The sequence below is a fragment of the Calliphora vicina genome, chromosome 2, assembly GCF_958450345.1.
Source record: "Calliphora vicina chromosome 2, idCalVici1.1, whole genome shotgun sequence".
NCBI classification, from domain to species: Eukaryota; Metazoa; Arthropoda; class Insecta; order Diptera; family Calliphoridae; genus Calliphora; species Calliphora vicina.
Genome location: NC_088781.1, coordinates 76,971,575 through 76,997,739, shown reverse-complemented (window position 1 = coordinate 76,997,739; position 26,165 = coordinate 76,971,575). Strand labels below are relative to the sequence as shown.

Here is a 26,165-nt window from a genome sequence, read left to right as displayed (position 1 = left end):
TTCAAAATGCCTTATAAAAAAAGCAATATTGTTCTGCTGTTTTTTTGGACGTTAAGCAAGCATTTGATAGAGTATGGCATCCGGGTCTTCTTTTTAAACTAAAATTACTTCTCCTCCACCGTTTTATTTGCTTCTTAAATCATACTTATGTGACCGTTATTTTTATGTAAAAATCAATAATACTGCTTCTAATATATGTGAAATAAATGCTGGAATACCACAAGGCAGTGTACTTTGTCCTGTTCTTTACACAATCTATACATCGGATAGAACAAAAGCCTCAAATTTAATTTAAAATATTTTAGATAGTATTGCAATCTGGCTTAAAAAATGGAATATTTGTGTCAATGCTGAAAAATCTAATCATATAACTTTTGCGTTAAGAAAAGCCTCCAATTTTTCTAAATGGTGAACAGATACCTAATTCTAACTGTGTCAAATATCTGGGAATGTATTTAGATAGACGATTGATTTGGAAAGACCATATAAAAAGAAAGAAAGAACAACTTAATATAAAAACAAAACGCATGTATTGGCTACTTGGCAGAAAAACAGAATTGAGCCTGGAAAATAAAATAAAGATTTACAAAACTATACTCAAACCCATATGGACATATGGAATTCAGTTGTGGGGAACCGCGAGTAATTCGAATATTGAAATTCTCCAACGTTATCAGTCTAAAACTCTAAGAATGATAGTAGATGCTCCTTGGTTTATTTCTAATAATAACATCCATAAAGACTTGAAATTATCTAAAGTTAAAGAGGAAATCAGCAGATTTAGTAGAAAATATGTTGACAGACTTAGTAATCACAGTAATACACTAGCGATTGCATTACTCGATGAAAGTGAGGAAATTGTAAGACTTAAAAGGTTTCATGTTTTAGACCTACCATTTAGAAAATAAAAAAAATGTAAATAAGAAATTTAAATGTGTATATGTTTGAATCTCATTGGAGATTAAAACAAATGTTATCAATATTATTGTAATTAAATTTGCTTATTATTGTTTCTAAATAGATTGCAAATAAATAAATGACAAAAAAAAAATTATAATTAAAATAAGAACAATAATTTTATAATATAAATAGGTATTAATGTTCAGCTTATACATGTTGTATCATACACCACAAACTACAATCATTTTTTTTGATGAACTACAAAATAAGCTTTGCTGCTAATACGACGATACTGCTGTTGATATATGATGAAACGGTGACGCTGTTGTAGCTGCTGCCTCCAAAAACACATTTTTTTGTAGTTTTACTCTCATTATCTTTATTTTTTGTCTTTTTTCCAAATTTTGATATTTTTCTTTTTATGTTGTACTATGTTTTTTTTTTATTTGCACTCATTCTTCTTCATATTCTTCTTTCGCACTTTATCTCTCTCATTCTCCTTTCGATCTTTCTTTAATATGTTTGTTCTATCTTTTTTGCATCTTTCTTTAATCTTTTGTTCTATTTTTTTATTGCATATGCGAAATTCTTTTCTTAATACAGTTATTTTTTCTTACTGCTCTTTTGATTTATTTTATTCCTTTTACTTTTGTCACATTTGTTTGCATACTTTAAATTCTTTTGGTATTTACAGTTATTTGGTCTTTTTCCACAAAAATATTTATGATTGTTGTTGTTGCTTATTTTCACAACCACGTTTTTTGAAAATTTTAACTATTTTTTTTTTGAACTTTCGTTTTTTTCTATGATTTTTTAATTTTAGTAAAAGTTGGGTTTTTGTTTTATTAACACAAAGTTTTTTATACCCTACACCACCATAGTGGGGAGGGTATTATGCTTTTGTGCAGATGTTTGTAACGCCCAAAAATATTAGTCTAACACCCACCTTAAAGTATACCGCTCGACTTAGAATCACTTTCTGAGTCGATTAAACAATGTCCGTCCGTCCGTCTGGTTGGCTGGCTGGATATTATTTAAATGTATATAAATGTATCTCCACAAATTGCGCTCCAAATAAGTTTTATATATTCAAAATTCATGTCACCAAATTTTGTTACGATCGGTCCATAATTAGTCATAGCTCCCATATAGACCCGCTTCCGAAAATCACTTTAACGTGCATAAATCGCTTAAAAATGTTGGTATACTCACAAAATTCAACATCGTAAACTTTTATATAGACATAAATCACACTACCTAATTTCATGGTGATCGGTCCATAATTGGTCATAGCCCCCATATAAGGCCCACTTCCGAAAATTACTCAATAATATAAATTATTGAAATTTGAAAAGAAAAATGTTTTTGCTCTTTTACTTAGTGTAGGGTATTATATGTTTATCAGTGTTTAAAAAACTAGACTACAAGTAGCAGTAGCAACGAAAAACACAAGTAGTCTAGTTAAAAAATTAATAAAAACTCGGAGTCAATAATTACTACTACTACTGCTACCTTAACATTTTGGTAGCAGTAGTTGTAGTAGTACTAATAAAACAAAAATTTAAAAGTAGCAGAGTAATTTATTTTCTATTGCTACCTTAAAAAAGAAAAAGTTTTGATGTAGCAGTCATTAGTTTTTTTATTAATTCTGCTACTTTTAAAATTTAGTAGTAATAGAAGTAGCAGTTGAGGTAGTAGAAGAAGTAGCAGTTAAGTAGCAGTTGAAGTAGCAGTTGAGGTAGCAATAAAATAAGTCAAAAATAAAAATCTTCAGCCAAAAAAGTATATTATGTGTTGTTGTTGTGAATGTATATTTGTGTGAGTTGGTCGTGTTGTAAACAAAAGTTCGGCTTTTTTGTTATACACACAGAAAACACGATCTTTCTGTTAGCAACACGAACATCTGAGACGAATAAAATCGAATAATTCTTTCAAACTCTCTCAAAACAAAAACAACACACAGTCTTTAATTCTGTCAATTTTGGTGTTATGACTGAAGATTTTCTTTTTTGACTACTTTTATTGCTACCTTAACTGCTGCATCAACTGCTACTTTACTGCTACCTTAAAAATTAAAACTCGATATAGAGCAGTAGCAATGATTTGTATTTTTATGCTACTACTCCATTTACAATTCATGTTTTGTTACTACTGCTCTGTTAAGAGTTTTATATTTTGAAGGTAGCAGTTGTTTTAAAAAAACAAGAAAACGAAAAAAGGCAAATGCTACTGCTACCGCTACATACACTTTTTTTAAGCAGTAGTTGTAGCAACAGTTAAAAATTTGTTAGTTATCGTAGCTTTTTAAACACTGCTTTTTATATGATTTTTGTTTGGTTTTTTTTAGTCTTTTGCATTTTCTATTTTATTTAAATTTCAAATTTGTATTGTTTAATTGTTTATTTTTTAAATTATAATTGTTTTTAAAATTCAATAGTCACTTTTAAAATTCAATAGTCACAATTTCACAAGACAAAAAAACCGATACCGACAGTTGTCCTGTCACGGTCGCTATATAGTGGATGGTGGCATATTTAAAAGAAACTCCGATTGAATTGACTGTTGTTTTATGACTGACTTGCAGCTTCTTTATTTAATCTATGTTTATGCTTATTTATATTAACACTTGTTAAATATAAGAGTTTCAATTATACAAACATTATTACAATTAAGCAATAAGTATAAAGGAGTTAGTTATATGTATATCAAGAATCAGGGATGGCAAAATTGGTACAATTGTACTTTTTTTTGTACAATTTGATCTTAAAAAGTACAATGGTACACCAATGACTCATTTGGTACAATTTGAAAATTTATTTCACAGTTAATATATTTAAAATTTTTAAAATTATACTTATGAGTTTTTGAAATAAAGAAGTAATAGCGACATTGTCACACTCGTAATTTTAAGTGTTTTTCAAACCAAAAAGTATATAAATAAATTTAAGCCATTATTATTGCCATTATTTTCTGTTGAATATGAATATTCATAGAATTTGTAATTCTTAATGCTGTGGCAAAAAAATGTTAGATGGGTGACAAAAAATCGATAATTTATACTACGATGCTTCATTATCAACTGTTGCTGTTGTTAGAACCAAAAGAATGAATGGATGTAATGGAATCGATCCAAATTTATTCATTACAAATGTTCATTAGTTCATTGTAACTTTAATTCCGAAATTTCACTGGAATTTCAAAAAAAAAATATTCTCGGGAAAAATTTTCAGTGTAGCAACCCAACACAGAAAAAATTATGACTAAAATATTTTCAAACATATGCATGTTTGAAATCAGATTTGTATTTTATTATTTATTTTATTTGGTTTTATAAATATTTTAATTGGTTTTAAATTTTATGGTTAACAATGCTAACAATTTTTTTAATAATCAGAAACGTCTATTTGTTTTGTAAATCTTTTAACATAATGTACTCAAAATCAAGTACGTTTTCATTTTGTGATACATTTTTATAATATTAAAAATAATAGACAACACTTGTACATAACAAAATATTTTCTTTATTAAAATTTTGTTTGAATTTTTTTTATAGAATCAAACAATTTTTTAAATGATTAAAAAAATTTTTGTTTACTTTGAAACAAAAACAAATTTATAGTGAATTTTGAAAAACAGCTGTAAAATAAAAATAAATTATACATATATTTTGAAAAAAAATATTTACATACATATGTGCACATTTTTTATGTTTTGGTCTTTATGAAACAGACTAGGAGCTCAAGGGCTCAATAACTCCTCACGTTTCAAGATTGGTAAGTATGTATGAACTTAAAATTCTTTATTATATCATTGTTAAACCTTCCGGTATAATTGCAGACGTTGTTAGCTTCATATGACAGAAATTTGGGAGAATACGTCATAAATGGTAAGACGATTGATTTTCAATTAAGATAAATGGGAAAACTGGTTTATCTTCACACTGGTGAACAATATCCATATAACTTGGATTTCCATTTGCTGTAAAGTCCGTAAGTTTGGCAGAAACTAATTCATATTTTGTATGACAGAATTTTCTATAGAAAATATTGTGTATAACAGAATTTTCTATAGAAAATATTGTGTATAACAGTATTTTCTTTAGAAAATATTGTGTATAACAGTATTTTCTTTATAAAATATTGTGTATAACAGTATTTTCTTTATAAAATATTGTGTATAACAGTATTTTCTTTAGAAAATATTGTGTATAACAGTATTTTCTTTAGAAAATATTGTGTATAACAGTATTTTCTTTAGAAAATATTGTGTATAACAGTATTTTATAGAGAAAATATTGTGTATAACAGTATTTTATAGAGAAAATATTGTGTATAACAGTATTTTATAGAGAAAATATTGTGTATAACAGTATTTTATATAGAAAATATTTTATATAACAGTATTGTGTATAACAGTATTTTATATAGAAAATATTGTGTATAACAGTATTTTATATAGAAAATATTGTGTATAACAGTATTTTATATAGAAAATATTGTGTATAACAGTATTTTATATAGAAAATATTGTGTATAACAGTACTTTTTTAGAAACTATTGTGTATAACAGTATTTTCTTTAGAAACTATTGTGTATAACAGTACTTTTGTATAGAAAATATTGCCTATAGTATTATTTTATATAGAAAATATTGTGTGTAACAGTATTTTATATAGAAAATATTGTGTATAACAGTATTTTCTTTAGAAACTATTGTGTATACCAGTATTTTCTTTCTATAGAAAATATTGTTTAAAATATTATATATTATAATATATAATTAAAATATTTATTGATTTTAAATTTAAATGTTATTAATATTTTAATTGATTTAATAATAAATATTGTTTGAATATCTATTCATAACCAATTATCTGTTTGTATGGTTTTATTAAAAATATTGTTTGATTTTATGAGGAATTTCAAATATGTTTCATTAGTTAAAATATTTTAATAAGAAAAAAACATTTTTTTTCAATAAAATATTTACAAATTTTGTTAGATTTTGTGATTTTTGTGATAGGTCCCATTTCAATAAAATATTCAATTGAATTTGTGAATTTTGTAATTGGATTTGAATTTTTGTTTTTTCTGTGTAGTTTTGGTACAATTACAGTCGATAAAGTACAATTTCTGATGTTAATTGGTACAATTATTAAATTCCATTTGCCATCCCTGTCAAGAATAATAAATTATATAAATAATAATGAGTGTTAAGTTAACATTAAAGTAACTTACAATTAAGAAATAAAGTTGAAGTAAGTTATGTATATGGGGGATTTCATGTCAAGTGAACCAACTTTTGAAATCGATGTCTTCCGATCGGGATGAAATTTGCACCAAGGTTAGCTCTATTGGATAGTAACTCAGACACAATTTTTCAACAACATCGGTCGAGAACTCTCTGAGTTATAGGGGGTAAAATTTTGACAATTTGGTCAAACAGGGGTTTTTTCTTATCCATGTAACTTATTACCTATTGTTCTTAGCAAAATGTGTTCCAAATAGTATAGATAGCTATTTCTTCGATCTTTCGAAAAAAAATATTTAAAAAAAAAAATAAAAAATTTTTAATATTTTTTTTCCGAAATCAAAAACTTTTTTGACTTTTTTTTAAAATACGCTATTTTTTTTTATTTTTTTTTTTTTCTTAAAATAAAGTTTAGATATTTTCCTTGAACACCTACTTGGTCGCTTAGTGGGATGCGAGTGGGATATCTATCAAAATAAATATTTTGTAACTCAAAACATAAAATTTTTGACTTTTTTTGCAAAATCAAAAACTTTGTTGACTTTTTTTTTTCAAAATGGACCCTTTTTTAATCTTTTTTTTTAGGTCAAACAAAAGCTTAGATATTATCCTTGAAGACCCTTTTGGTCGCTTAGTGGGATGCGAGTGGGATATCTATCAAAATAAATATTTTTTAACTCAAGACTTACAATTTTTGACTTTTTTTTTTGCAAATACGATTTTTTTTCCAAATGGGCCCTTTTTTTAAAATTTTTTTTGTAGTCAAAAGAAAGCTTAGGTCCATTCCTTTAAGATATTTTTAGTCCCTTAGTGGGATGCGAGTAGGATATCTATCAAAATAAATATTTTGTAACGCAAGACATACAATTTTTTAATTTTTTTTTGCAAAATCAAAATTTTTTTCCAATATGGGCCCTTTTTTAATTTTTTTTTTTTGCTCAAAAGAAAGCCTAGGTCCATTCCTTTAAGATATTTTTAGTCCCTTAGTGGGATGCGAGTGGGATATCTATCAAAATAAATATTTTGTAACGCAAGACATACAATTTTTTAATTTTTTTTTGCAAAATCGAAATTTTTTTCCAATATGGGACTTTTTTTTAAACATTTTTTTTGCTCAAAAGAAAGCTTAGGTCTTTTCCTTTAAGACCTATTTTGTCGCTTAGGAAGATGTGAGTAGGATATCTATTAAAATAAAAATGTTGTAACTCAAGACATTCAATTATTGACTTTTTTTTTGCAAATTCGAATTTTTTTTCAAAATGGGCCCTTTTTTAAAATTTTTTTTTTAGTCAAAAGAAAGCTTAGGTCCATTCCTTTAAGATATTTTAGGTCCCTTAGTGGGATACGAGTGGGATATCTATCAAAATAAATATTTTGTAACTCAAGATATACAATTTTTGATTTTTTGGCAAAATCAAAAACTTTTTTGACTTTTTTTTAAAATGGGCCCTTTTTGTAATTTTTTTTTTTGCTATAAAGAAAGCTTAGGCCTATTCCTTTAAGATGGTTTTGATCGCTTAGTGGGATGCGAGTGGGATATATATCAAAATAAATGTTTTGTAACTCAAGACATACAATTTTTGTGTTAAAACATTTATTTTGATAGATATCCCACTCGCATCCCACTAAGGGACTAAAAATATCTTAAAGGAATGGACCTAGGCTTTCTTTTGAGCAAAAAAAAAAAATTAAAAAAGGGCCCATATTGGAAAAAAATTTTGATTTTGCAAAAAAAAAATAAAAAATTGTATGTCTTGCGTTACAAAATATTTATTTTGATAGATATCCTACTCGCATCCCACTAAGGGACTAAAAATATCTTAAAGGAATGGACCTAAGCTTTCTTTTGACTACAAAAAAAATTTTAAAAAAAGGGCCCATTTGGAAAAAAAATCGTATTTGCAAAAAAAAAAGTCAAAAATTGTAAGTCTTGAGTTAAAAAATATTTATTTTGATAGATATCCCACTCGCATCCCACTAAGCGACCAAAAGGGTCTTCAAGGATAATATCTAAGCTTTTGTTTGACCTAAAAAAAAAGATTAAAAAAGGGTCCATTTTGAAAAAAAAAAGTCAACAAAGTTTTTGATTTTGCAAAAAAAGTCAAAAATTTTATGTTTTGAGTTACAAAATATTTATTTTGATAGATATCCCACTCGCATCCCACTAAGCGACCAAGTAGGTGTTCAAGGAAAATATCTAAACTTTATTTTAAGAAAAAAAAAAAATAAAAAAAAATAGCGTATTTTAAAAAAAAGTCAAAAAAGTTTTTGATTTCGGAAAAAAAATATTAAAAATTTTTTATTTTTTTTTTTAAATATTTTTTTTCGAAAGATCGAAGAAATAGCTATCTATACTATTTGGGACACATTTTGCTAAGAACAATAGGTAATAAGTTACATGGATAAGAAAAAACCCCTGTTTGACCAAATTGTCAAAATTTTACCCCCTATAACTCAGAGAGTTCTCGACCGATGTTGTTGAAAAATTGTGTCTGAGTTACTATCCAATAGAGCTAACCTTATTGCAAATTCCATCCCGATCGGAAGACATCGATTTCAAAAGTTGGTTCACTTGACATGAAATCCCCCATATGTATAGTAAATATAATATATAATAATGGGTGATGAGTTGGCACTACACTGTGATCTATTCAACATTTTGTTGGAAAAAATCCTGCAAGGTGCTGCAGTTAATAGAGCAGGCACAATTTACAACAAAAAGCATATGCTACTCGCTTATGCCGATTTTATTTATATCATGATCAGCCAGTTAGAAATGACAGATTTTCACAATATTTTTATTCTGCCTCACTGTGCTATGGAACATCTTATTTTCATTGCCCTATGCTGCAGCGACATAGGCTTATATACCTGGGTAGTAGTTTATTCGATTGACTCGTTTCAAGTTGTAAAAGTATATTCTGATTTATAAAATTGTCAGTCATTAAAATATTTTAACGCCTTCAAGGATATTCGTATCATTTGACACACATGTATGTGGGTTCCAAATCGGGAAATTTAAAACCATTGTTTTTTTTAATAATGAAAAAATCGTGGAAAAATTGTGCATGGAAAATCGTGAAAAGACAATTTCAGGTTTAAAAAGACATTTTTTAATATAAATTTATTTGTTTTAATGTAAATAAAATAAACAACACAAAAAATTTACAAAATTTAATTTGTTTTATTTAGAATTCATAAAATTTTAAAATTTACACAAAAATAATGAAACAAAAAACAATAAAATGGACCTATGTTAACAATATTAGTACCTATGTATCTAATTGTATACTTCTAGGTGGTCTGGTTCGATGTTAGATGGAACTTCAAACCATGAAGTCTTCGAACCAGGAAGGACTTGTGAGGAATTATTGTTTAAATCTTCATTTATTTCCCGATATTGTGCCGGAAATAGAGTAACTTGAGAGGACTTTAAATATTCTTCAAAATGATTTCCCAATTTTCGGCTTAATTCAATGCCTTCACAAATAACCTGCCTTGTCTTCACTTCAGTCAATATTATTACCATCATCATCGTTTTCATTAACCATCCCAGCAAAAACTTTGCTTACAAATAAGCTGAAAAATAAGGGGAATTTGACGATAAGACTACTTACTATTCTACTAAAAAAAGTACTTATTTTTGTTCGCGATGTCCCAAAAGTATTTTTTGGCCGGAAATAAGTTGTTTTGTTAGTAGAGTTATTTATAGAATTTTTATTTACACAAAAAAAATTCGCAGACCCGATTCGAACCAGCAACTATCCGTTTGATAGTCTGCTGTTGTACTCCTACACCACTGCTTAGTTATTTTATTGTGCATCAAATAATGGTTTTCACACAGTAATACAATATTATTTTCTGTGTTTCTAAAAATAAACATGCAATAAAAAAATGGGCAAATTGAAAAAAAGTAACTGATTATTTGTTTTGTTTGTTTATTTTATTTTTTTAGACTTTACTACTAAAAATGTAAGTTATTAAAAAAATACATTATTTGTAGCTTTGTAAGCGAAGTTTTTGCTGGGATATTAACTTAATCATCGTCATCCAATTATTTTGTGTGTTACAAGCTCTGAAAATTTATCCCGGAAAAGTTATCAAAACCATTCCCTCCCTCCAAGCGCTAATTTAATTATTTGAGAACATTCCTGCTCCAACGTATCGCACATCCAGTTCAAAAGTGACACAACTCAAAATGAATTTTTCGGGTTTATATGCTTAAACTATGCATAATACACTTGTTTATCTATAAAAAATATCAGTGAATTTCGTTGTTGTTAACTGTTGCTGAAAAAACTGTTATGCCTATCATTATGTTTCAATTGGTTTCGATTTCTGAAAAATTTAAATTTTGAGTTGTCACTTTTGAACTGAATCACCCCTATCGGCAATAACATGTGAAATTTTGTTCCCATGAAATATCCATTTCCCTCGAAGGGAAAATTGCTATCGGGAATATCACGATGAACTTTACATTCACAATAGTTGATTTTGTTCGTAGCAGCTGTTTATTGTTTACAAAATTCCATCTAAAAATTTCACAACAAGGGGAATTTTTTCACGTGAACAAAGTTGATGAACAAAAAAAGGAAAAGGGAAAATATTTCATGTGAAATATTGATTCGCGATAGGGGTGAATATGAATTTCGTTGTTGTTAACTGTTGCTGAAAAAACTGTTATGCCTACCATTATGTTTCAATTGGTATAACATTTTTTGCGATTTCTGAAAAATTTAAATTTTGAGTTGTCACTTTTGAACGGAATATCTTCACTTTATACACTACACCACCACAGTGGGGAGGGTATAATGCGTTTGTGCAGATGTTCGTAACGGTAAAAAATATTAGTCTAACACCCACCTTAAAGTATACCGATCGACTTATAATAACTTTCTGAGTCTATTAAATGATGTCCGTCCGTCTGGCTGGCTGGTTGTCTGTCCATGTAAACCTTGTGCGCAAAGTACATGTCGCAATTTTGAAGATATTTCGATTAAATTTGTTACATATATTTTCTTTGCCCAAGGACCAAGCCTATTGAAACTGAAATCGGGCCATTATTTCACTTTAACGTGCATAAATCTCTTAAAAATGTTGGTATACACACAAAATTCAACATAAATAACTTCCATATAGACATAAATCCCACGACCTAATTTCATGGTGATCGGTCCATAATTGATCATAGCTCCCACTTCCGAAAATCAGTCACGAATATAAATTATTGATATTTTAAAAGAAAAATGTTTTTGCTCATTTTCTTAGTGTAGGGTATTATATGGTAGGGCTTGACCATACTTTCTTACTTGTTTTTATTTAAGTATAGGATAGTGCAACATGATTTATGCAATCTAAGATTGTAATTTCTTTTTACAAAATTACTTTAGTTTGTATAATTTTAACTTGAATTGATCGAATAATTGTTTATTCTAAATTGAAAAAATGTTATTTATTAAAAAAAAAAGATTCATCCATCTGGATCAATGATCACAAGCTGAATTATTTATATTTAACGATAAATTTATTTATATTATGGAGATAAACATATATCATACTTACAATTTGGATCTACCAGTTGCGAATTAAGGCGATTGTTTTCCAATAAAGGTCTCATATGTAAGTTATCATTCACACCTCCGTTAATATTGTTTGGTCCGTTAATTTGTAAACACTAAAAATAAAATAATGAAGGTACTCACGTACCAGAATTAAATGGAATTACTCTAATATTATCAAAATAACCGACACTAAACAATTTTAAATTTCAAGACTAATGGAAATTATTAGCATATTGTCTCCTAAAATGCAACGGTAGACACATAATAATTAAAAATTTACTTTTTTTATTAATTTGTATGTATTTAACATGTGTTCAGAAACAGAAAATGACGTTACACCAGCGGCAATACGTAATAATAAACTATAAGATAAGTTCGTAATCGTACTCAAGAATTTCTGTTTCTGTTAATTCAATAACCTGCAAACTTCGGAAGAGAAAAATAAACTTGTAAACTAAAATATATAAAGGGTACTCATTTAAACGCTTAAGTTTTCCATTTGTGGAAATGTGCAAATTTTGCGGGACATGTTTCATGAACCCACCATTTCAATTTTGCGCAAGTTTATACAGAAAATTTATATTTGATAAAAATGTCAAATAAAAATAATTCAACAAAAACCTTAATATTTTTTTTTTCAAATTTTATAAATTGTAATTCTAAAATTGTTGAATGAAAGTTAAATCTTTGGAACAAATGATGGTATGCATATTTTGGAAGACATTGTTTACGTTCTAGCTGTTGGTTAATGTTTTCATACACAATGCCATTCAATTCAATAATTCTGTTCCAAAGTTACACAATTTTCACATGTACAAAATATTTATATTTTATTTGATTTTCAGTTCTTATAAATAAAAGTAAACAAAAGCAGCGGATTCATCAAATGTACAATAAATTCAAGTTTGCGAGTCTTAATTGTCGCGCAAACTTATCGGTGTTGTGCAAACGAATTTCCATACATTTTTTGACAGTTGCGATTTGCGAGAGTGTAAAAAACAGATTGCACAGTTTACGAAATATTTAAGCCTTTACATGAGGACCCTTATTGTATTTTGACTGCCAAAATCTTGGAACACAAGGTTTATTCAAATCGATAAAATATTGTTATCTATAATAAAATTACTTTAAGTAGAACTTAAGGTTTTTCATTAAAACTTTTAACCCAAGTATTATTTGATTTTTTTTATCAAGTTACCTTTGTAAAGCATGTCAGTTATTATGTTTAATGTCAATTATGTTCATTTGTTGTTAACCTGACAGGAACTCTGCTAAAAATTTAGAGGCCAAAGACAGATCACGGAAACTGAAGTTAAATTTTATAGAAGAATATACCTGCTGCATAATGGTTAACGAAACGTACGTATGGAAAATTTGTCGCATATTCCGGGTCAATATTTTGATATTGCTGATGCTCGAGGGAATGTTGTAGAAAAGTTTAGGACTCAAAAGCAGAAAAATTTTCCAAAAAGTTCTTGGCATGGCAAGAAATATGCAGTTGTGGCAAAAGAAGCCAAACATTTGATACAAAGAACTCTATAAATACCGAAATTTACATCAAGGAATGTTTACAAAAAAGGATGCTTCCATTCATAAGACTTCTTAATGTGTCCACTTATTTTTGACAAGAACAAAAATGTTTCTATCATTTTGTATTAGCAATGCCATTGTAAAAATACATTTGCAATTTTATTTGTTTTTGTAAAAATAAAAACTGAAATAATACTGCATTTAATGAAAACCCGTATTCGTAACAGGTTTATTATTGCTATTGTACAAAATTCTGTTTTTGATAATATAAGAGACTGTATATTTTTTTTTAAATTATTTGCCCAATTCACAATTGATGTCTTAGCGTCGTACGTTGTATGTCGTAATTTTTTTTATTAATGTTTTGTTTTTGTTTCGAAAAATTAGTTTGAAAAATATTCACGATATACAATGCTACAACGCTACGACATCAACTGTGAATTGGGCAATTAAGTTTTAAAGTTTTCTTTTTTAAGGCTGGAAAACTTGATTTAATGTACACAATACAATACTGTATTCTGCAAAATACTGTTTTCGATGCTATAAATAGGTCAAGTTACGGAAAATTACATGATAATTTTAACAGAAGTCATTACAAAACTAAGGAAAAGTAAAACAGTTCTAGTTCCATCTTTTTGAACTTTCCGTTGATCGTACTGTCCTTTATTTTTGTCCCAATAACTTCCATCTCTCATAATAATTTCATACACTCAAAATATTATGTATTTAAATTCAACAGAATAATCATTATTAACAACTATAATTTTATTTAAAAAACGGACCGCCAACATTTCATTTGAATTAAAAAAGTTTTCCAATTATTTTTTAATGTAGTTGTCATTACGACTGTGATAGAGATTGGACGTGTTTTATTTTTACTCCGAGTTAATTCGTTATCCTAATGTTTTTATCGGGAAATAAATATAAATTACACCTGTTTTTTATTAACGCGAAAGGACGCTTATATTTCAATAATATTAAATAAAAAAAAATCAAAACATAAACTAAAAGTCAAATAAGTAAAGAAAATTCTTTATTTCTTTTTTGAACCTTTTTTGTACATTATCATTAAATAGAGATCAAGAGTGTTAACTAAATTATTTACAACTACTCTTAAATGAGTCTCTTAAACGAAAACAGTGAGCGAAGGTTGAGTGTAAACGGCAGAAATTCATACGTAACAGTTAATGCAGATGAAAAAATATAAACAAAACAAACAGAAGAATAGATGACAGCTTGTTTTTAACCGCCAAGCCTGTTAACCGTGGTCGTTCTTGTTCCCCCGCATTGTCAACAACTAATGATTGTCAAACAAAAGAAAACCCAACAGCTGTTAATCTGGAGTTACCAAAAAATACAAATACTTTGTTTACGCCTGAAAGTATGCTAGCAATATGAGCTTCAGAAACGAAATCCACCAAACCGACTAAAATTAAAATTCACCCATTAAGCGGCGCTTTACCCAAGATTAGTCAACCATTAAATAAAGATAATAAATCCCAAATACAGGTTGGAATGGACCGGTATGTTACAGTATTAAAACGGGCACGAAGTCCCAAGTCTTCGCAAGCGGCACCCTTGGCTAAATTATATAAGGATAGTGAACCTGCTAGACTAAACAATGAAAATCGTTTTTCTATTCTGGAATGAGAATCAGATGAACCAGTAAATAAAATTAACTCTACAAAACCACCCCCTATTTACTTGAGAGAAAATAATTCAAATTCACTGGTTCAGAGCCTGATCTCATTAATAGGTGAGAACTCTTTTTACGTTATCCCAATCAAGAAAGGCACGATTCATGAAACTAAAATACAGGTCAATAGTGAAAACGATTATAGAAAGGTTGTAACATATTTTGAAACTCAAAAGAAAAGTTTTTACACTTATCAGCTGAAAGGAAGCAAGAGTCTACAAGTTGTAATAAAGGGTATTGACAGTAATGTTGAATAACTCGAAATAAAGCAAAGCTTAGAAGATAAAGGCTTTAAGATAAAAAATATGATAAATATTAGAAATCGCGAAAAAAAACCCCAACCACACTTCCGTGTTGAACTTGAAACGCATCCCATATATAACCTGAAGTACTTATTGCATCGTAAAATTACGGTAGAAGAACCACACAAACGATTTGGCCCCGTCCAATGTATGAATTGCCAAGAATATGGACACGCCAAGGCAAATTGCCACCAGTATGTGTTATTTGCGGGGAGTTGCATAACACATTCCAATGTAACAAATCCAAAGATGATCCTAAAATAAAAAAAAATGCAGCAATTGCGGAGGTAACCACACAGCAAACTCAATTGTTAAAAAATCACAAAGCCATAAACCGAAGATTTTCCCCGCTCAGCCATTAAATTTTTTTTTTTCATCATTTATTTATTGTATCTTCATTATTTAATGAACTAACAATAAGTGGTTCAAATCTTATATCTAATATTATTATTTAATTAGTCCAGCCAGTGCCGGACGAAAAAATTTTGTCTTCATGGTTGTTTTGGTTAAATTGGCATTCTTCCTTCTAGATTAGGTCTGCTGTGTCCCTCCTTTACGGTTATCTAATATGTTGCGGGCCAGCGGGTTTGGGTGAACTTTTTTTAAATATTTTTGTACATTTTTCGAGATTTCAGTTTTTACAAAGGGCACGTTTAGATCTTTGTGTATATTCGCGTTTTTGATATACCAGGGGGCAACTGTGATCATTCTTAGAAACTTGTTTTGGCGTCTTTGGATCTTTTCTACATTTGACACTGAGGCCGTGCCCCATAACTGTATGCCATAACACCATATCGGTGTTATGATCATGTTATAAAGTAGAAGTTTACAATCTAAACTAAGCGTGGAGTTTCTGCCAATAAGCCAATTCATTTGAATTGATTTCAATTTCATTTGAGTCAACTTTGCATCTATATGACTTTTCCATGTAAGGCGACGATCGAGATGTATTCCGAGGTATTTCACTTCCGATTGTTGAATTATTGTTTGGTTATTGATATGAATAGGGGGGCATGATTCTCTACGCAATGTAAATGTTATGTGTGTACATTTTTGCTCGTTGACTTTAATTTTCCATTGTTTTAACCATTTTTCTAATTCAAATATGTGGTTTTGTAAGTAACGAGACGCTTCTTGAGGGTTTTCATGAATGCTTAGAATAGCAGTATCATCAGCAAATGTTGATGTATGAGTGCGATTGTTAGTTGGCATATCAGACGAATACATCAAATATAAAAAAGGTCCCAGGATACTGCCTTGGGGGACTCCAACTTCAATGGGTTGAGCAGTACTTAAAAAGTTTCCCTCTTTAACCTTAAATGTTCGACCAGTTAAATAGCTTTCCAACAGCTTATGTGTGTTTGCCGGTAAATTTTGACTCAATTTGTATATTAATCCAGCATGCCATACCTTATCAAACGCTTGAGAGATGTCGATGAAGAGTGCAGAACAGTATTTCTTTTCTTCAAACGCTTTTCTCACTATATTTACAAGTCTATGGGTTTGTTCGATAGTACTGTGTTTTCTTCTAAATCCAAATTGATGATTCGGAATACAATTGTTTTCAGTTAACATCGTCAGTTACAAGTCTATGGGTTTGTTCGATAGTACTGTGTTTTCTTCTAAATCCAAATTGATGATTCGGAATACAATTGTTTTCAGTTAACATCGGGTACAACTTGTTCATAAGTATCTTCTCAAATTCTTCTTCTTCTTTTTTCATTTAAGAGCCATTCGACATCTGCAGAATTAATTCTATTATATCTGAATTGTCGGGGGGTTTGGGTAGCATGTTGAGCAGCCATTCTGAGATTTTTATCGAAATTGATAAGAGAGTGATCGATGTTTTTTGGTGTTCTTAGCGGTATGTTTTCCGAGCAATGTGTACTGAGGTATTTTTTATATTTGAGCCAATTTATTCTTGTGCCTGCCATCGCTAAATTACCAGTCGGGGATACAATTTCTAGGGGGCTCAATAAAGTAATAATAGTGGGTGTGTGATCTGAAGATAGTTCCAGCGAGGATTCAATTTGAATCATTTCTCTAGGGATATTTTTCATCACGCTAAAATCAATAACATCCGGTATTTTTCGTGGGTCAGTAGGCCAGTAAGTAGGTTGGCCGCTCGAAAGCACATGCAAACCCATTTTAGAAATTGAGTCGAACAAAACACGACCTTTAGGGGTAATCAGTCGTGATCCCCAGAATGTGTGCTTAGCATTATAATCGCCAGCAGCCAGGAAACGGGGGCCTAGTGATTTAAAAAATCTATTATATTGACTTTCTGTAATTGAGAATCTTGGGGGTGAGTATATCGATGAAATCACTAAGTTTCGATGAAAATCTTCAAGACAGATTGTAGTAGCTTGAAGATAATCTTCGCAAAAATCACACATTAAGTAGTGTTTTATTCGAGCTTTTATTAAAATTGCCGAGCCTCCGCATGCTCTTCCTCTGGGATCTTTGGTGTCATATATTACATATCCATTTATTCGAAAGGAACTTCTGCACGTCAAATGAGTTTCAGAAGCCAGCATTACATCAATTTGTTGGTTTCTTAAAAAATATTCGAGTTCGTTTTTGTGTTGGCGTATGCCGTTTGCATTCCAAAAACATATTCTTAGGCAATTCATGGTCTGTTAAGCACAGACTGCAATAACATTGATTGCATTTTAAGCATTTCTTGCATCATGTTACTCATTGAGTTTGTAAAGTTATTTACCGATTGCACAAGAGTTTCTATTGTAGATTCTAGTCGGGTAAAATTGAAAATTGGCGTTTGCTCTCTTACCTCTGGGTTCATATTTTCGTTTTGGAGTTGACGGACTTGCGGCTGAGTTTGGTTGTTTCTACCTTCGCGTGGGTAACGATCTTGAAGCGATGCGAGGGCTTATATACACTCTGTGGTCTAGACCTCCTTTGCGATTGAGCATGTTTCCTGGCACTTTCGCAAAGGAGGTCGCGACTTCAAAGGAGCGTATTAACTAAAAGTTACTCATCTTGTCAAGATATTGGGGCGATAGTGTGTCCCATAGCTGTCGCGTCAATTATTATGACATATATCGTCTCGTGATATCCACGCTTGAGTTCGCCACTTGTATAGTAGAGGCTTTACCTGGGGGGTCACGAAAAAATATACACTCTTAAGGTCAAGGTGAGTGGTAGCAGTGCCGAGGACCTGGATGGTTAGTTAGTGTTTAAAGAAACTAACCGCTAACAGCTCCCCTCAACGTCAGGGTAATACGCTGTTGTAAGTAGTTGCCTAGTCCACGCACGCCGTCACTGCGTGGATGGTCCGTCTTTACGTGCCTACTCGTGGGAACAAAATTGATCCTAAAAATATAAAAACCACAACTACTGAGGAGACTTCCGATTTTAGGGAAACTAAGGAATCGGAAGGGGGGTTTCGGACAGCACTCTAGAAGGTGAATTAACCCTGACAGACGTTCATGCTCGGATTCTGGAGCATGAAGGACAGGTGAGTGAACTGGATGTGGATGGTCTTTTGGGACTGTCGAAAGACTCCTTTGGGGAAACTAGTGCCACTCAGAGGTTGAAGGAGTTGGCTCTGTTATCTGATGATGAGCATGAGATCACTATGATTGCTGCTCAGAATCAGATAACGGAAACATCCCCTCCCACTGCTAGTGACAAGGACAACCAAAGGAGCCGTTCGGCAGAAGATGATCCACATGGCGCTAAGGTCGCCAATCTTGTTCGGCAGGTCGCCGTGGAGGAGTTGCCTAATGCCACTCCACGAGACACTGATAAGCCAGGCCGAACGAAAGAGGATAGGGCAAAAAATGCCACTAGGAAATCTCTAGCCTTTCTGGCAAAGATGGGAAAGAGAGATCCTGGGTCATTAACTGCAAAGGAGAAGTACCTTCTCAAGAAACATAGACAGGACGTCGCTAGATTTGAAAGAATCTACGGCCCTGTAAGTGTACTCTTGGGGGAGTCTTCTCCTGTTGAGCAGCAAGTGGTAGCTGCTGTCGATCTGGCTGACACCCAAAAGGGTATAAGGTCGACAGCTCCAACCACTAGCAGTGCGGTATTAACTAAGGAGGGGGGCTCTTCTACCATCCTACAAATCGGTGCTTCGGCTAGAACTGTGGATGCGAAAGGTGTCAGGTGCGAAGGGAGTGAAGAATCCTCCGGCCGATTCTCTTAAGGGTGCCCGTATGGGTAACATTAAGGGAAACGGATCCGTTGGTCCTCAAACCTCGTCATCGAAGGCACCAGGATGCAGCAAGGCTTCGGGGAATGCTGGTGTAACCCCATCTAGCACTCTTAAGGGTACCCAAAAGGAGACCATTAAGAGGGCTAGATCTGGGGACGACCAGACGTATCCTTTAAAGGTGCTGACTGGGCTAAGGGAGTCAAGGTCATAAACTGCGGAAATAAAAATTCATTTGAATTCTTAAGGACCGTAGTTGGGAAACTTGGTGACTTTAATCCAGCCTTAAAACTTGAAGTGATACGCGCTTCAGAACTACCATTAAGGTCAATAGTGACAGTATGAATTCCTCCACCCGTAAGACCGGTGGAAACCATACTGGCACTATTGAAAAAACATAATGTTGATCTCCCTATAGACCAATGGAAGGCGGTAGCCTCTATGGTGTGTAAGGAGAACAACGGGAGGGATTTCCGGTTCGCAGTGGATCGTAAATCCCTCGAGATTTTGGACAAGGTGAAAGGGGTTGTCAATTTTGGTTTTGGCACTGTCAGGTTTCGGTACTCGAAACATGACACTACCAAAGAGGCTGCTAGTGGTGCAGATAAACCTGCATCATTGTGAAGCGGCCTCAACAGAATTGACAAACTTTCTCACCAAATCCCAGACCGACGTGGCCCTGATCCAAGAACCTTGGATTAACCAAAATAAGGTTTGCGGGTTAGTGATAGCGGTATACACGTTATTTATCCCGTCCACTGAGGACAAGGTAAGAACGTGTATCCTGGCAAGGAGAGAACTCAAACTAATAATTTCTCATTCCTTTAGGTGCGGTGACATCACTGTTGTGAATAGGGAAACCAGGGGTGAGCGGACGCTGACTTTGGCTTCGGTGTACATGCCGTATGATGCAGCAGATCCACCAGGCAATGAGGTGTTGGAGCTAACGGCGTACACAAAAAGGAGAGGTGCTATCCTGGTTATGGGATGTGATGCAAATGCTCATCACAGCCAATGGGGCAGTGCTGACATCAATAAAAGAGGTGAGTGCGTCTATGATTTCATAACTGTCAATAATCTAGTTATCTGTAACAAGGGCAACATGCCCACGTTTAGGAACAAAGATAGGCCGGCGGTTATAGACATGACCTTGACGAACCAAGATGATAATTTCGTTAGAGATTGGAGGGTATCCACGGACTGTTCCTTTTCGGATCATAGTAGGATCACCTTCACCTTGAACTTCAACTCGTCCTTAAGGGTACCATTTCACCCATTTTCAATTGGAGCCTTTAAGGGTAAATGGGATATTGGCACACAGGACTTCTGTAGAGTATGTGGGGATGCAGAGGAGATAGAGACAGTAGAGCACATTATGTGCAACTGCCCTATGCTACAGGGTCATAGACTTAAATGGCTAGGAAATAGATTTCTGGACGAACTTGGTAGTGTTGCTGGCTGCAAACTAAGCAACATACTGGGTTTCATTAAGGGAATAGGGTGGCTATTTAAGGGACGTTCTACGGCAGGTCCAAATCCGTAAAAAGACTTATCTTTCCTTTCTTTCTTCTTCTTTTTATCAGACGGAATTTTGGACTTCTTTTTGCTTACTCTAATGCTATCATCTTTATCTATCTCTATTGAAGGGAATCACAATGGACCTCAAGGTATCTGGGTGGAAGTACACTCAATGTACACCCTTCCTAACCTAACCTAACCCTGGTTGTTTCTAAGTACATTTGCATATGTTACTTTGTTGTCATATGTCTGTTGCAACGGGGGGTAGTTCAAATTGATGTTATTTAATGGCTGAGCAGGGAAAATCTTTGGTTTCTGGCTTTGTGATTTTTTAACAATTGAGTAGACAGGACAACCCCTGTAGTTTGCTGTGTGGTTACCTCCGCATTTGCTGCATTTTTTTATTTTAGGATCATCTTTAGATTTGTTACATTGGGATGTGTTATGCAACTCCCCGCAAATGACACATACTGGTGGCAATTTTCAATATGCCTTGGTGTGTCCATATTATTGGCAATTCATACATTGAACGGGGCCAAATCGTTTGTGTGGTTCTTCTACCGAAATATTACGATGCAATAAGTACTTCAAGTTATATATGGGATGTGTTTCATTTTTTTTCAGGTTTATGTCACCGGGTTCAAGTTCAACACGGAAGAGTGGTTGGGGTATTTTTTCGCGATTTCTAATATTTATCACATTTTTTGTCTTATAGCCTTTATCTTCTAAGCTTTGCTTTATTTCGAGTGGTTCAACATTACAGTCAATACCCTTTATTACAACTTGTAGACCCTTGCTTCCTTTCAGCTGATAAGTGTAAAAACTTTTCTTTTGAGTTTCAAAATATGTTACAACCTTTCTATAATCGTTTTCACTATTGACATGTATTTTAGTTTCATGAATCGTGCCTTTCTTGATTGGGATTACGTAAAAAGAATTCTCTCCTATTAATGAGATCAGGCTCTGAACCAGTGGATTCGAATTATTTTCTCTCAAGTTTTGTAGAATGGATTTTATTTACTGGTTCATTAGTTTCACATTCCAGAATAGAAAAACGATTTTCATTGTTTAGTCTATGAGGTTCACTATCCTTATATAATTTGGCCAAGGGTGCCGCTTTCGAAGACTTGGGACTTCGTGCCCGTTTTAATACTGTAATATACCGGTCCATTCCAACATGTATTTGGGATTTATTATCATTATTTAATGGTTGACTAATCTTGGGTACAGCGCCGCTTAATGGGTTAATTTTATTTGTATTTAGTGTGGTGGATTTCATATCTGAAGCTGATATAGCTAGCATACTTTCAGACATAGATAAATTATTTTTATTTTCTGATTGAATTGAATTTTCTTTTGTTTGACAATCATTAGTTGTTGTCAATGCGGGGGAACAAGAACGAGAGCGGTTAACAGGTTTGGCGGTTAAAAACAAGTTGTCATCTATTCTTCTGTTTGTTTTGTTTATATTTTTTTCGTCTACATTAACTGTAACGTATGCATTTCTGCCGTTTACACTTAACCTTCGTTCACTGTTTTCGTTGAAGAGACTCATTTAAGAGTATTTGTAATTACTTTCGTTAACACTCTTGATCTTTATTTAATAGTCAATGCACAAAAAAGGTTCAAAAAAAGAAAAAAATATAAAGAATTTTTTTTTACTTATTTGTCTTTTAGTTGTTGTTTTGATTTTTTATTTAATAATATTATTTAAAAAAAACGTCCTTTCGCGTAAATAATAAACAGGTGATATTTATATTTATTTTCCGATAGATACATTAAAATAACGAGTTAACTCGGACTAAAAATAAACACGTCCGAACTGAACTAGTCAGCCATTAAATAACATCAATTTTAACCACCCCCCGTTGCAACAGACATATGACAACAAAGAAACATATGCAAATGTACTAAGAAACAACCAAACTCTGACGCAAGTCCGTCAACCACAAAACCAAAATATGAACCCAGAGGTAAAAGAGCAAACGCCAATTTTCAATTTTACCAGACTAGAATCTACAATAGAAACTCTTGTGCAATCGGTAAATAACTTTACAAACTCAATGAGTAACATGATGCAAGAAATGCTTAAGATGCAATCAATGCTATTGCAGGCTGTGCTTAACAGACCATGAACTGCCTAAGAATATGTTTTAGGAACGCTAACGGCATTCGCCAACATAAAAACGAACTCGAGTATTTTCTTATAAGTCATGAAGTTGATATAATGTTAGTTTCGGAAACCCATTTGACGTCTAGAAGTTTATTTAAGATAAATGGATATGTTTTTTATGGCACAAATGATCCAAGAGATAGAGCATGTTGCGGCTCTGGAATTTTAATTAAAACCCGTATCAAACACCATTCAATGTGTGATATTTGTGAAGATTATCTTCAAGCTACGACAATCTGTTTGGATGATTGCTACAGAAACCTATTAATTTCGTCGATATATTTACCTCCAAGGTTTTCGATTACTGAAAACAAATATGAACATTTTTACGAATCACTAGGACCCCGATTCCTGGCAGCTGGCGATTATAATGCTAAGCATACTCACTGGGGATCAAGGCTTGTAACCCCGAATGGTCGCGCTTTGTTTAATACAATTTCTAAATTGAATTTGAATGTGCTGTCGAGCGGAGAACCAACATACTGGCCTACTCGATTACTGAAAACAAATATGAACATTTTTACGAATCACTAGGACCCCGATTCCTGGCAGCTGGCGATTATAATGCTAAGCATACTCACTGGGGATCAAGACTTGTAACCCCGAATGGTCGCGCTTTGTTTAATACAATTTCTAAATTGAATTTGAATGTGCTGTCGAGCGGAGAACCAACATACTGGCCTACTGACCCAAGCAAAATACCCGATGTCATTGATTTTGCAGTTACAAACAATTTACCAATGGAACTAATGCAGGTTAAATCTTCATTAGAATTATCCTCGGATCACTCACCCACCTTCGTTACTCTATTGAACCCCCTAGAAATAGTACCCCCGACTGGTCACTCTGAAATATCAAGAACGAAAATAAATTGGTTGAAATATAGAAAATATATTAGCACAAACAGTACAGAAAATATATCGCTAAGAACACCAGAAGATATCGATATCTCACTAAAAAATTTTGAACAAAACTTAAAACTTGCTGTTGAACACGCCAGTGTTCAGTTATTAGCTGAAAAAAGAAGAGTTCGTCGAGAGTGGCAACTCTATAGATCCCCTCAACTTAAAACGGAGCTTAGAAAATGTCGCAAACGCCTCAGTATGCTTCTTCACAAACGCAAAACTGAATCGATTAATAAATATCTGGAGAACTTAGATGCCACCCAGTACTCAAACTACTCTCTATGGCGAGCTACAAAAAAATTAAAAAGACCTGTTATGAGCAGACCTCCTCTACGTAATTCTAGTGGAGGCTGGGCGAGAAACGATACTGAAAAAGGAAACCTGTTTGTTAGTCATCTAAAGAATGTATTTTCCCCAAAAGAGCCAAACAACATAATAGAGTTACCACCTACTTTACCCCATAGTACTGCAGCTGAACCACTTCGTTTTGAGATTTCAGAGATTGTCAAGGGTATTGTTGATTTAAACTCCAAAAAATCACCTGGTATTGATAAAATCAGTAACAAGATGCTCCTCGAGCTACCCCAAATTGCATTAAGAATAATCCTATTTATTTTTAATGCTATATTACGCCTTGAATATTATCCACCAGAATGGAAGGTTTCTTTAGTTACAATGATACCTAAGCCGGGAAAAGATCACAGTAAAGTAGAATCTATTGTCAAATATATCAAAGCTATTCGAAATACTGTTGATGCACAAGTTAAAGCCATTCATTTTGATTATATTCCAACTCATCAATTCGGATTTCGAGAAAAACATAACACCATAGAACAAACTCACAGGTTGGTAGAAATCATATCCAAGACATTTGAAGACAAAAATATTGTTCTGCACTCTTCATCGATGTTTCGCAAGCCTTCGACAAAGTATGGCAAGAAGGATTATCGATAAAAATAAAACAATATTTACCAGTGAACACACACAAGCTTCTAGAAAGTTATTTAAGTCATCGAAAGTTCGTTCTTAAAGAGGGAGACTTCATAAGTTCACCACAGCCTATTGAAGCAGGTGTACCCCAAGGAAGTATACTGGGTCCCTTTGCTATATTTGCTATATACTTGTGATATGCCTACAAACAGTCGAACCCACATATCAACTTTTACTGATGACACAGCTATACTAGCCATTCATGAAAACCCCCAAGAAGCATCTGTACTTTTACAAGACCATATACTCGACCATATACTGTATACATCTCACTTTCACATTGCGTAGAGAATCGTGCCCTCCAATCCTAATAAATAATCATATAATACCTCAACAAACTGAAGTTAAATATCTAGGTCTGCATCTAGACCGACGTCTTACCTTGTAAAAGCATATAGATACGAAATTGACTCAAATTAAGTTAAAATTACTACAAATTTACTGGCTAATTGGTAAAAACTCGAGATTGAGTTTAGATTGCAAACTTTTGCTGTACAGCTCAATAATAAAACCCATATGGTGCTATGGAATCAATTATGGGGCACGGCCTCAGCTTCTAATATTGAAAAAATTCAAAGATTCCAAAATAAAATATTTCGAATGATAACAGCAGCGCCTTGGTATGTGAGAAATATTAACATTCATAAGGACCTAGGTGTCTCCCTGGTGAAAAATGAAATAAAAAAACAAGCGGAGTCATATTTGAAAAAGTTAGAAGTTTACCCAAACCCACTTGCACGAACATTAATGAGAAGTAATGGCTACATGCGACTAAGAAGAAGGAATCCAACAGACCTGCGCTGATGATAGGATCTATAAATTAAACATAATTTTTCGTCCAACTGTGGTGGGACGTAAATAAAAAATAATATTTAGATTTAAGATTTGAACAAATTATTGATAGTTCACATTATTTTGTGAAGATACAATAAATAAAATATGAAATAAAAAAAAAAAAATTTGAATGTTGATTTATGCTGTTGAACTATGCTGGACACAGGGACCGAATATAATAATTATTCTTGAAATTTCTAAGGAAAAAAGCCATCACAAGATAATATCGGAGAGTCAAGTCAAGCGTACCATTTTGATCGTTTTCAACCATATTTTCATAAAATAACATGGTTTTTAAATTCTTGATTTTTATTTTTTTGTCAGAAATA

At 32.3% G+C, this 26,165-nt stretch overlaps 1 protein-coding gene across 1 annotated transcript in view; it reads right to left on the bottom strand.

The window, feature by feature from the left end:
- The window catches only part of Cnot4 (CCR4-NOT transcription complex subunit 4), a 391,020-nt gene that overhangs the window by 87,428 nt on the left and 277,427 nt on the right, over positions 1–26,165 (bottom strand). The window contains exon 12 of the mRNA XM_065499894.1: positions 11,713–11,824. Within this exon, the coding sequence (XP_065355966.1) occupies positions 11,713–11,824 (112 nt within the window). The remainder of the gene's footprint in view (positions 1–11,712; positions 11,825–26,165) is intronic.